Source organism: Pteropus vampyrus, unplaced genomic scaffold (genome assembly GCF_000151845.1).
Source record: "Pteropus vampyrus isolate Shadow unplaced genomic scaffold, Pvam_2.0 Scaffold487, whole genome shotgun sequence".
Taxonomy (NCBI): domain Eukaryota; kingdom Metazoa; phylum Chordata; class Mammalia; order Chiroptera; family Pteropodidae; genus Pteropus; species Pteropus vampyrus.
The window spans coordinates 229,409-242,970 of record NW_011889268.1 but is presented as its reverse complement, the minus strand read 5'-3'; the positions used below and the strand labels follow the sequence as shown (position 1 = coordinate 242,970).

General features: G+C 54.7%; 1 protein-coding gene across 1 annotated transcript in view; it reads left to right on the top strand.

Annotated features, from left to right (window-relative positions):
• LOC105307287 (neuronal acetylcholine receptor subunit alpha-7) overlaps positions 1–13,562 on the top strand; it is a 113,474-nt gene that overhangs the window by 27,235 nt on the left and 72,677 nt on the right. Inside the window, exon 4 of the mRNA XM_011382715.2 lies at positions 12,699–12,743. Coding sequence (XP_011381017.2) covers positions 12,699–12,743 — 45 coding nt within the window. The remainder of the gene's footprint in view (positions 1–12,698; positions 12,744–13,562) is intronic.

The window sequence follows — 13,562 nt, the reverse complement described above, 5'->3', positions numbered from 1 at the left end:
GACTTAAAAGTAACTTAGAGGTTGCTTTGAAGAAACTGTGTAACAGTGTATACGTTGACTCACGGCGTTAGAATCTGCCAGTTTCACTGTATGCTCGTCAGCTCTGAGTTTTATCGTTTTGAAATACTTACTAGATAATGGGGTTTATTATGATTCATTTTGCACTTACTTTTGTTTTAGTGCAGATTTAAGGCAGTGGTCCGCCGTTATGGAAGCCGATCATTCCTTTGTTTTGGGAGGAATCATTCCCTACTGACCTCGGTGAAAACTCCACCCAGAGGAAGAAAATTCCGGAATGTGACAATGTAGCAGTATTCGATTGTCGTGCACATTACCTATGAATCTGGTATAAGGATTAATCCAGTGAAATGAGACGAGACAAACATAGCAAGTGGCAATCGTCACTTTTTTCCTCCCTCGGATGTTTTGGGGGGCCTCAATTTACTCCTGCCCACCAAGCGGTGATAGACACACACACGCGCACACGGACACGCACACACACATGCACACAAACGTGCACAATACACACATGCACGTGCGCACGCGCACACGCGCACACGCACACACATACACACGCACACAGGCACACACATGCACACATGCAGGCAACACACACGCACACACACATACACACGTGCACGCGCACACAGGCAAAAGCTCGCACACACGCACACGCACACACGCACGCACACACATTCACATGCATGCACACACAGACACACACATGTGTGCACAGGCACACATGCACGCACACATTCACATGCACTCACACACACGCACAAACACACACGTGTGTGCACGCACACACACACAACACACACGCGTGCACATTCACATGCGCACACGCGCACACGCACACACACACATGCTCACGCGCACACGTGCACACATGCACGCTCACGCACGCACTCACACACACATCCTTTGTAGTATTCTTCTTTCCACTTTCTGCGTGAGTTTATTGGCGAGATTTTCATTCCTGCTAAGTGCATTGTGTTTGGTTCACAAGAGGCTCCGCTGTCTTCACCCATCCCCTCCCCGCGCCCTTAAGGTGCCGCTGGCCGTGGTGACACATCCTGGGCCCACGCGGGCGCCCGGGCGACTTTCCCCTCGGGGAGGGACGACGGAGGTGGGAATGCAGGGGCTCCCTCGGGGGCAGAAGAGGCAGTGAGCATGCGGCGTGGGGCCGGATGGGGCGAGGGTCAGGAAGTGTCTTTGAGGGCTGAGAAGGAGCAACAGGACAGCTCGCTCTGGTAGTCCGCAGAGTTCTAGGGCTCGATTGTAAAATGTCAGGGCACTCCTTTCCCTGGGTCTCCTCCATTGTTTCGTAGCTTAATCCTCTAATAATCTGACCGTCGAAGGATCTGAGTGAGGGCAAACGCCTCTCTCCATTATTCGGAAGTGAACTGATTGTTCTGGGTTATAATGAATCTGAAACTCAGTGCAGATTTGCTTAGGTCCACAGGTGGGGGGCTGAGCGTGGGCGGAAGGGGTGAGACGGGGGGCCGTGGACAGATTCGGCTACAGCTGTCGCACAGGTTTCGACTCCATGGCCTCCTACAGCGGGCACTTCCTTCCCACCCAGCTCAGGATGTGCCGTGGAGAACCGGTCCCTCCACGTTACCTGACAAAAGGTAATTTGCGAAGGGACGAATTTCTGGACCTTTATGCCAACTGTTTAGTCGCCTGAGTTACGAAAAAGTTTCAGAGTAATTTTGTTCCCGATTTGCTCCTGGCAGTTGGCATAGCGGCCTTGCGACATCGGTCACTTCGCTCTACTTTTCAGAAGAGAAGAGGCCCGTGAATAGTCTGAATTCAGTTTGCTTAGCTCCTCGCCGTTCCCTGTGGAATAGGTCGTCACAACGTGCTCTGTGTCAGATGCTGAGTGGACTCCGGCCTGGGCACGGGGCAGCTCTGGGACTCCTGTCCGAGGACCAGAGCCATGCGGTGCTTTGCGAGAATGACCAGCCAAACGGCGTCCGGGCCCCAGAAATTCACTGGCTTTTCGCAAGTCCGTAAGGGAAAACCTGAAGCCTGAAGACTCGTCAGGGACTTGTCCGTAGATGTCACAGAGAAACGGAAAGGACGGTATCACTCTGTTTGGAGACCGCGAGCGTCTTCGGGTTCTTTGGGACCCCTGAGGACCCCTGGGTGACAACCGTGTGGACCAGGACGCTGTGCCAGGGTATTGGGGCGCTTTCTCCTCATGGGTGCACATCTCTGGGTGGCCCCCTCAGCCCTCAGGATTCCAAGGCGACCCCAGCCTGCCTTAAAGCAGACTCCTCTGCCCCCGTGACCCCAGGCTGGCAGCAGCCCTGGTGCTTCCCGGGTGCCACCGTGCATGAGAACATGAAGCACAGCAGCCCCCCGGGGCCGCAGGCAGAGCCCCGTGGAGGACGGAGTGTTGGCACATGACACACAGGCCTCCTGTCTGTGCCTCGGGTGTCTGCGTTGCACAGAGGGGTCCATAACAGCCGTGGGTCACTGGGTCGGTGCTCGGTCCCCGAATCAGCTTGGCGGGGAGACGCTGTGTGCCCGCTGCTGTGGGAAGCCCCCGTGGGCCCCCTGAGCTCCCTGGCACCCCGTCACTCACCGGAGCCACTGCCTGACCTCTGGCTCCTCTGAAGGGGTCCGGGGACATCACCTGCCTTCCGACTGGACCCGTCTCCCGCCTCCGCCTTCCGAACTGTGGTCGCTTTGGGTGTGTATAGTTTCTTTCCTGCTATGTTTATGTTGAAATGTTTGCAAAATGAAAATAACTTCCGCTTGGTCCCCCATATCCTTTTCTATTAAGGGGTCACCTGAGGGCAGCGTGTTTGGAAACGGTTGACGGTGACTCCACTTCTTTTCCTGAGTTACAGGTGTTCGTGCTCTGACGACACCGGCGACGTTCATTATTTTCCTTCTCATTCTTAGTCTTGCGACACGTGCCTGTAGGTTATTGTCATTCGCCCTCTCCGCTTACGTGAGTTAAGGGGCATCTGCAGACTTAGACATTTGCCTGCCTTTCGGGTAATTTATAAAAGCCTCGGTGTTGGTTCTGGAGAAAACCCGCTTAGCTCCTTATCCCGGCTTGTTTGTCAAAACATTTGAGGGAACGACATGGAGCTAGATCAGCAGAAGTCTCTGCTTCTTCACATACTTCCTCTCTCGTTACCTGCAAAAGTCAATTTCACGCCACGTTCCATCCATTCTAAGACGTGCGTTTTTTTCCCATTTTCACTTTTTAAAATAAAACATTGTATCTTGCAATTGAGTGGCATCGTAGATTTGCTGAAATCTGAAACTGTGGAATAAATATTTCGTCGGGGGATAAACGATATAATTGGGTTTATCCGTAAACTCAGAAGTCAAAAAGAACCCGAAAGAATTTGTCTTTGGAAGCGTTTTTGGTGTTTCGACTGAATCCCATTTTTGCATCCTTTTATTTTTTTTCTGAATTCAGTGTCTCCTTCTTCCGGAAGGATCGTAATTACCGATGGGACTAACTCTGGTCACGCGGTGTCAGTCATCAACGGTCCGTCCGGGGGGAAAAGCCTCTATTATGACCTCCGTCTTGGATTACTGTCTAGATGGGCCTGGAATCAAAGCCACATGCCACGATTACCCTCGATCGTTCGAAAATGCCCCTTCCCGGGGCTCCGGCTGTGCCGCCGTGTTGTGCCACCTGCTGTCAGGCTGGACGCCGCCCTCTCGTGCATAAACCTCCTGTCACTCCGTGCGCTTTTGTGACGCTCATTCTCGTAGTCTACGGTTTCGTGCCAATGCGAGTCACGTTTTTTAAAAATAAGCATTTCGTTTTAGGACAGTTGTAGATTGAGAGAAAACTTGCGGAGACGCTACAGAGAATTTCCATCCTCCGCATCGTCCCGTTGTATGATACCCTTTGTTGCAGTTAATGAACCAATACTGACAGATTGGTTTACCCGAGAGCCATCATTTATTGGGATTTTCGTCGTGTTTCACCCATGTCCTTTTCCGTGGCAGGATCCCATCCGGGATCCCGCATTACAAATTAATTGTCATGTCTCCTGAGGCTTCCCTTGGTTGTGACAGCCACTTTTGCCCTGTTTCTGAAGATCTTGACGTTTTGAAGACTGGGATCGTGCTGAACGTCCCTGAACTGGGACTGGGGGATGTTTTGTCATGGTTGGGCTGGGGGCATGTGCTTCGAGGAGGAAGACCAGAAACTTCAAGCCGCCTTCTCGTCTCCACTCGGAGGGCGCGTGCCGTCAGCACGACCTGCCGTTGACGTTGACCTTGACCCGATGGCTTAAGGTCACGTCGGCCCGGGCCGTCCACGATAGTCACTCTCTTGTCCCCCGTGCTCTTGGGAACTAAGTCGCCACGCGCAGCCCACATTGAAGAAATGGAAGTTTAGTCCTACATCCTGAAAAGGTGAAGCGGCCGCATCGACCGTGTCCTCTGCGTGAGAGATGTGTCCTTTCTCTCCCGTGTCTTTATTTCTTCGGTCGTCGATTTACGTCGGCCCAGACTCGTGGATATTTTTCTCCTACTCTGCGTTATCATCCAGTGCTACTTCGTTCATGCCGTTTCTCAAATCGCCCCAGCTCTGGCCGCGGGGTGCTCGTCCAGTTCCTTCCCGCCCCCTCTGATGGCCCGTCATCATCGTGGGCATTTTTTTTTTTTTTTTTTGTGGATCTTTTTCTTCCTTTCTGACACTGTGAGATGATCCAGGTTCATCTTGGATTTCTCGTCCTGAGCATCTCTCTTACTTCTTTGTGAGATTGGGTTTTCATTTAAAAGGATGTTCGTTCGACCTCCTTCCGGAAGCGCAGATGGGCGGCAGCAGGACGCATCTGGGCTCCAGAGACTTGTTTTCCTGGCACCAGAGGTTGGTCTCCTGTGTGACATCCTGGGACACTCTGTCCCTCTCGTCCCCCATCTCAGCTCCGGTTGTGTCTCCGGTTGTGACCCTCCAGCCTCTTCTCTAAGTGACTTAATCTCTTCCTGTTCGTCCTCTGCACACACTGTGATTATCTCGTGCCTGGCCCGAATGCCCATAACTCGATTTTTAGCCGGGTCTGTTTTGTGCTTGGCCGTGTCTAATTTATCAGCCATGTGATCATGCTGTGCTGATTAAGTTTTATTTGTTTAGCCGTGCAGGCTCCTTTCGCTTCATTCGATTACTTTTTAGTTGTGTTTTTGAAATCACGCTTCCTTTGATCCCAGGCTTTATTAAGTTATAAAGATCTCGTGGCAAGCGTGTCCGTCATGTGTGGGCTGAATTCCAGACTCTACCTGGCACTTCAGCCGTGTCTATGTGCTACCTCGATGTCTTCCTTTCTTTTGCTTTAAAAAATTTTTGAAATATTTATTCATTCATTCCTTCGTGGCCACGCCCCGTGCATGCATCACCCACTCCAGATTTTTTCCATCTTGCCTATGACTTATGAGGGTGCGTCCACTCATAAGTTTAATTTTCTGCGCTCCAATGGTGATAAGTTATTTTTATGTCATTCTTTCCTTACGTATGGTCTTTACTGATTTTTTCTTAACTTCGCGTAACAGGAAATGGTGCTGTCTTCACCTCCCGCTCCCGTGTTCCATTTGGGGATCTCGTTCCCTTCACTGTGGGGCAGTTCCGACGGAGGGCTCTGTCAGGGTCCCCCTACCTCTGGCTCATGCCGTTAGGGGACCTCAGTCTCGGTGGGACATACCGCCACCCGGGTCCCGACAGAGTTCCTTGGGAAAGCCTGATGCGGTGTGCCTTCCCGTCACATGGGCTCGGTGTGGGGGTCCGGGGTGCGGACAGTCGGATGTCAGTCACGTGCCGCATCGTTTGTGAACCAGGGAGGAAATGCTCGATGCCAGTTCGGTGAGGTCTATGGCTTAAGCACGAAGGGACGTGTATTGTGTCTGTCTGGGAGGGTTTAGACCGAACTGGATTCGCAGTTTCCCTGGTGTGACCGGAGCCCGTCTCCCCCTCGGTCTGCCCCGCACCCCACTTTCCAGCCCTGCTAAGTCGAGGTGGCCCTCCCCTCTGTCGGGGTCCACTCACCTCTGCTTCTCAGGCTTTGTCATCCAAACGTGTCATTCAGGGGAGACGGGTGGCCTTTCCTCTTCCAGGGGTGGACGGGGGACTTATCAGTCCCAGTTAAAAGTGTGCTCTTGAACCCCTGTCCCCTCCCTGGGGAGAACAGGTCAGTGCTGGGGATGGGGTCCACCCAGCAGGGACCAAATGGCCACAAGGTCAACGCGGGGGTCAGTCACTTCTCTGGGGACCCTCTTAGACCCGTACACACAGGCAGCTGGAGCAGCTCGGCCAGGGGTCCTGTCCCCTCCGGTATGGCACCGGGCGGTGGGCTTCATGAGGGCAAGAAAATCAGTTGGCATTGCCCAGAGCAAGGTCCTAAGCTCGGACACAGAGCTGTCTCTGTTCACCAGGCATGCAGACCTCCTCAGAGCCAGCTTCCCACCATTTGTTAAGATGCGTCTCAGGTGGGGCCGTGCCAGCTGTGGGACAGAGGCCAGGTCCCGAAGCCCGAAGGCAGGCCTGGCGCCATGTTCTTCAGGAAGAGACACATCTGCTTGCTCAGGCCCCTCAGGGCATCTGTGAACCCCACTGAGAACATCAGACCTTCCAAACCTGGATTTCAGTGAGAATAAAACCAGCATAATTATGGGCCACACCTAAAAGCAGGCGGTGGCAGGCAGAGGGAAATGCCGGTTTGGCTCAACTCTCTAAGTCTTCTGTATTTTTTTTGGTATTAGAGGAACTTGTTTCTGATCATTAAAAGGTGGAGAACTTTGTTACATTTGAAGTTCTTTTCTCATTCTGGAGAGGTCGTGATCACCCCCTTTTTATAAACAAGGCTACCGAGTCTCAGAAAAGCTCAGTGACCCAAGTCAGGCAGCTCCTGAGTAGCAGAGCTCAGGGCCGCCGGTGACATCAGGCTTCTCACACTGTACCCCCAGGACACAGGCCCCCCGAGGAGAACAGCGGTGGAGCAGGGCTCTGCGCCCCAGGAGGGCCCAGCCCTGGGGGGTGACAGCCAGGGAGGGACCAGCATGAGGCCAGCGGCTCCCACACTTCCAAGCTGCACGACGCTTTACTCTCATGAATTATTGAGGGTCCCTTGATTTTTTTTTTACGTGGGTTATATGTATCGATATTGACCGGGTTAGAAATAAAAACCAAGGAAATATTTTGAAGTCCATTAATTTATGTGAAATTCTAATAAACTGTGTGAACATAAATAACGTTTAATAAAATAAATATTTTCCCAAGCAAAACGAATCTGGCAAGAAGGGTGGCTTGTGTCACGTTTCCTCGGAGGATCTGGACGCCCAGCTTAATGCGGGGCAGCCGGGTTTCCCCCGGTGGCTTCCGTGTCCAGCCCGCTGCTGATGCCACATGTCCCTTGGCCTCGGCAAAGCTCTGCCAAATGGCCCCGAGGAAGTGACGGTGACACAGGCTCCTGACTCCTAACGATCTTGAAAACTGCTTTGGCTTCACTGATCCTGCAAAAGTAGCTCGGAAACGTGGGGGTCCCCGATCTGCACCGTGAAATCGTCTGCGCCTCAAAGACAGAACTGGGACCAAAGTGGTCACTTCCAGCCTCGGGGGCGGAGTCGCCTGGTGGCTCGCACACAGCTGTCGAGCTGGATGGGTGTGGCTGTCGGATCGCAGCCCTCACACTGAGCCGTGTGACCGGGGCCAGCGGTGTGACGCTTGCTTTTATGCGCCCCCTTCCCCTCCCGTCGACTGCAAAGGTGATACGTGCTCCCCACAAAACGTCCACAGAACCGAGACGCATAGGGTTAAATGTGGGGGTTCTCCCATCTCCCCGAGACGGAATGGAAACAGGGGGGTCAGCTCTGCGAGGGGCGGTTGTCCGTACAGCTCGTTTAGAAAGATGCAAACTGCTGAGGGTTTAGCCATGTCATATTCAGAGACCGTACGACACCGACACCCTCGCCGGTGAAAACCAGGCGCTTCTTCATCTTTTGCTCATTTTTGCTCTTGGATCGCCTGCCTTTTTCTTATTGATTTGTGGGAATTTATTTCCTATTCTGGATAAGAGTCTTTTGTCACACCTGATATTTCGCTGACTCGGGGAAAATCAAAGACTCTCAATATATCATCCTGTAAAACTAGGACAGAAGTATGGTCGATACAAAGACCGGATGAGGTGAATGGAGTAATTCCTGTCATAAATTACAGGCTGCGCCACAGATATGAATTTATATCATCTAGCAATTTTCTCCGTGAACGAGAACGTAGGTGCAGTTAGATCTATTGCTGTCTATTTCTTTCCAGTATCTACAAAAAAAAAAAAGCAGAGAAAAAGTACGGGGCCTCTGAAGATAATGTTGAATGATGTCACCCTAGAACTTCCAGAAGAAAAACGGCTGTAGCAACGCAAGCCAGCACGTTATACATCATCGGGGGAGTCACGCCCTAAAGCAGATGCATGACTGTACCCGGGGGGATTGATTTTAGAAGGCAGAGCCACTTAAATCAAAACGTACTTAAAAAAATAAATAAATAAAAACACTTTCTTGAGGTCTGATGAAGGGAGAAAGCCATTCGTATTTAGTATATACAACTTGATGAGTTTAGAACCCTGGGCACAATCTGTGCTGTGAACACTTAGCCATCACGTCCAGAAGTTTCCTCCTGGCCTCTTTTTCACTGTTAATACCACTGTCATTATCGTTTATGTGATAAGAACACAACCTGAGATCCAGCCTTTTAGCACATGTTTAAGTGCACCATGCACAGTGTGAACTTCGGGCTCCACGCCCCGAGGACCTGTCCGCCTCTCAGAGCTGAAGTTCTGTGCCCTTGGACCAGCCGCGCCCATTTCCCCCGCCCCCACCCCCACCCCGGCCCTGGCAGCCGCTTCTGCCCGCTGCTTCTGTGAGTCTGGTTATTTCAGAGTCTTCGTGCGAGTGGGATCACGCATCCTGGCCCTTCTGCGTCTGGTTTGTTTCCCCAAGCGTAATGTCCTGCAGGTCTGTGCTGCAGCCGATGGCATTTCTCTCTCTTTTTAAGGCCGAATGATATTATGAAGTGGTCACGTTAAAAGCACGTGAGAGGCATCAGACGCGCTGGCTTTGGGGTGCTGTGCCTCCCTGGCCCTCTGAGGTTCTCCAGCAGCCGTGGGACGGGTCTCCTCCCGTGGGACCCCAGGAGGGGTGCCGGTCTTGGGGGACAGCCTGTGTGTCAGCAACCGCACAGGGGCGGCCACGGGCACCGAGTCACCTCTCACAGCCTGTACCCCACTCAGAAGTTGGGGCAGCTGCCAGCTCCCATTCCCCGTGCAGATGCGGGGTGCCTGGCCAGGGGGAGCTGAGGGGAGCCACAGGGGTCTCTGCATGTGGGCTCTGCTGGGTAGGGGCAGCGCAGGAGTGACCCGAAGGTCTGGGATCCCTGAAGCCCACGCTGGGACCCGCGCCGCGTGCTGCCCTTCGGGGTGCATCTGGTTATCCAGAGGCTGCGGGGCCAGGTTTGCGAGTGGCCTGCGCCCCGGAGAGCCCCGGCAGCCTGTGCGCCCTCCCGCCCGTGGGGGACGCGGCCGCGGGGTCCAGTTCCTCGGCCGCCTGGTGGCCTCAGACCAGCTCGGTGCAGCGCGGGGGCTGGTGGCTTTGGCGTCACCGGCGAAGGACAGTTAGGTGCGACAGACGGCATCTCCCTTCCTGGGTGAGGACGCGGATTTCGTCCCCAAACAGACCGTGGGCAGTGGTGGCCGAGCGCCTGTGCACGCTGCCGGGAGGTCGCTCGCCGAGGCCAGAGGGACGCCGGGCGCTGCAGACGCACCTGCACCCCGCAAACCCAGGCCGGTCCCCAGCCTCCCGGGGCAGCGGGGTGCAGGCCGGGCCGGCGGCTGAATGCCCGGGCCCTCTCGGAGAAGACCCACTCAGGGCGCAGGGCGCCGGGGTGCGCGTGGGGAGCAGGGCCACGGTGGGGAGGTGGCGGGGCCCCTGGGTCGTGGCCACTGCAGACCCTGCAGGTGCGGGACCCCCACGGTGCGCGGGGCGGGCAGAGACGGGTTGGTGCCTCCACAGCTGGGCTGTCCGCTGCGTTTGCAGCTCAGGGGCCGGTCGCCAGGTCCCTTCTGAGGCTGGGCTGCTGGACAGACAGGTGGGTCTCGGGGGACGCGCGGTGCACGGCAGGTATGACGGTGCCCCCCGCCCCCCGCGTGCTTCAGGGTCACAGGCTGTAGGAGCAAAGGGTCACCTCGGGACTCCACCCTCGTCCCCCAGCAAAGTCCGGCTCCCTGTGGTGTCCGCAGGTGCCCCGGCCCTTTCATCTGTGACCCTGTCACCGTTTATGGTCATAGGTGTATCGTCATTGAAATAGGTGTGAAGCCCCCTGCCCACGTGTCATGTTCCATGAGCTCAGGGACAGTGTCTGTGTTGGACTCTGCTCCTGACTGGGGCCTTAACGCACATTTACTTCTCACCGTCCTGGGGGCGGGTCCGAGATCAAGGCGCTGGCAGGTGTGGAGTCTGCCGAGGACCCGCTTTCTGGTTCATCGGTGGCTGTCTGAAGGGTCTAGGGGCCTCTGGGGTCTCTGTGACAGCTCTGAGCTCATCGGGGGGTCTCCACCCTCCTGACCTCATCACTGTGGAAGGCCCCACCTCCTAACGCCATCAGCTGGGGACGAGGGTTTCAACATATGAATGTGCAGGGGGAGGGGACACACTGTCCACAGGGGTGACAAGAATGCGGGGTACCTCGGCATGGTGCAGACGGAGACAGCTGGGAGACTCAGCCCAAGAGTGGGTGGGGAGGGGACAAAGGGGACCCACCATGGAAACGCAGACGGAGACCTCCGTGCTGGCTCTGCAGGCCCGGGCCGGCCCCGGGTCCCCTGTGCCCGGCATGACGACATTTGCAGGCAGTGTCTGGGCGCTGCTGGCTGTTGCAGTTCGCAGTGCCACACCGAGGTCCCACGGTGCCGGTGCCGGGTCCACAGAAACCCCGCTTCTCTCTAACGAGGTTTCGGTTTTCAACGCTGGGAAGAAGAAAGGCTTTTAATTACATCGGCGGTGATCCAACTCCCAAACCACAGGAGCCTTTCTTAAGATGAAGATGACTCCAACACAATTAAGAGAGAAACCCACCTCGTGGGAACTAAATCTGTTAAAAACAACAACTCCTTAATAAGTCGAGGCCACAGAATTACGTCCCAGAAGAGTTTTTTGGTGCTTTTTAGTAATATTGGCCATGTCACTGGAACCGGAGGACCCGTGCGATCCAGGCGTGTGGCCCTGTCGTGGCCGTTTGCTCTGTGAAAACTGTAGAGATGCGTTTAGTGTCCACTTTTCCCACCAGAAACCCCAGCACGTCTTATTTTGCAAAAGGGGCTGTATTTTTCCTGTCCCCAAATCGGCAGCTGCTTTTAGACACAGCCACAGGCCTGGGACCTCCAGGGCTTTGTCCCCTGCCCCTCCCCAGGCAGCCCCAGCCTCTCCGCGGGATTCGTAGCCCCCAGCCCCCAACCCCAGCCCCCACACCTTCCAGCGTTACTTCTCACAGGTGCCTGGGGTGTGAGTGTCTGGAGCAGGCACACCGATACATCAAAGTCCCTGCCAACTCCTTGTGCATGTCACGCATTTTTAGTTTAATGAGAAGCCACACGCACCCACGTCTCATTTGCATCCCTGGCCTCTGGCCACGCCCCAGCAGATGGCCTGTTCTTTCTGCCTGGCGTGGGTGAACCCGGCCAGCAGCTCCCGGTGGAGCCTCGGTCTCCGTCCCTGGGCACGGCCGGGTGAGGTCGTTCATAAATGCCGCCTCCCCGAGAGGGTGTCGCTGATAATTTACCATCCTCCCGGTGGCCCTCGAGCTCTAGATACTGAGTGACAAGTGTTCTCAGGATAGTGTTTGCCCAGAGCTCGCCGGTTCGTCTCGGCGTGGGCTGGCCTTTGCTCGGCCACGCTGGGCTTGGCTAGACATGGTAAAACACTGGCCACATCTCGGTTGCAAAGGCCACAGTTGGGAGACCGTCCCGAGCTCCCTGGCAGGAACATGGGGGCCCGGCTGCGTCCGACACGTGGGGAAAGGGGTCTTGAATGAGATCCAAGTTCGAATGACTCCTTCATCAGGTCGCCTCGTCTGTCGCCCTTCGTTTGCTCACCTGGACAGACTTTACCTGGACAGGTGTGTGTGTCAAGGTGTGCTGCCTTGTAGAAGGAGGGTGAGGGAAAAGGCGGCAGACGTGCAGGGACCAGGAAGAGCGTGGACCTCACGGCACTCGGCCGCGTGTGGCTCGGCGGCTGTCACAGTCTCGCTCTCTCTCCCGCGGGCGGGAAGCGTCGAATATTTATATTCATTTAAAACCTTGTACATGCTGGTGATAAACTTGACTTTAAAAAGTTGGACTTTGGGCCCGATTCTATTGTTTACGTGTATAAATCATCATTATTATGTTTTTAAATAGAAAGGAGAGTAAGCGGACGCGGTAGCAGGTGTCATCTTTGGGGGGGGGGTTCCGGGGTCTCCGTCCATTTTCTTCTCTTTCTCCATCTCTGTGAGCTTCTGTCATAAACGGCCCTTCTTAGTAACGAGCAGAAAAGTGTCACTCGGGGAGACGCCGCCCGGGAGTGTGTGAGAGGGCTCGTAACCGCCACGCAGCCCGACGCGCAGACCCTTAGGCGTTCGTGGCATCGTTCCCTCTGGGGAAACCCTATTTATGATTTTTTTTTTCTGTCTCCCTTTAAAGGATGAGAAGAATCAAGTTCTGACCACCAACATTTGGCTGCAGATGGTAAGTGTGGACACCTCGCTCCCGGGTGTCCCCCCTCTGCCTTGGAGATGCTCGTGCTTGGCGTGTGGGGTCAGCAGAGGTCCCGTGACGAAAGCCAGGATGTTGTCCTCGACGCCACCAATGCCAGCGGCGAGGCGGCGAGTCCCTCCTTCGGGGGCGCGGCACCGCATTCTGCAAGGCTCCGTGCAGTTAGTAACGAGACGGGGCTGCCTCCCGGCGCCCGCGGTCTGCAGGGTCACCGGCCCCCAGACTCGCTCCCCATGTCCTGACAGGCCTGAGTCGGGGGTCTTCGCCCCTCTCCGCTCCTGCACGTTTAGTGTGGCCCCGAAAATTCTAACCTGCATTTAATTCGTTGCGAACGATGCCATTTCCGTCAAATTACGAATACTGACATTTCAGAACCGGAGCGTCGGTCTCTATGTTCGACGGAATCTCTTTAAATCACACAGAATGTCGCTCTCGTCGTTCGTTTTCAAAATGCAAACGAGCGCGTCCCGAACCGTCGGCGGGTCACGCGGTCTCTCTTCCTTCCTGTCTACATTTTCCGCTCGCATCCCCAACCCACGGTGCACACGGGATTCATCCCAACGCGATGTAGGTTTACGTTCGGAAGCGTTCGATGAGTCCTTCTGGCTTGGTTTCTCCAATGTAAATATTTGCATCGCAATGATTCCTGCAGAAAATAACTGTGAAGTTTTCTCTTCTGGATTAACTCAGGCTCACGCTTATTGGGACATAATTCATCAAGGTTGACACTAATGGCAAATTTTAATAAGTAAGTATTCAACATCACGTTGGAAATGCATTTCTCTAGCAAAG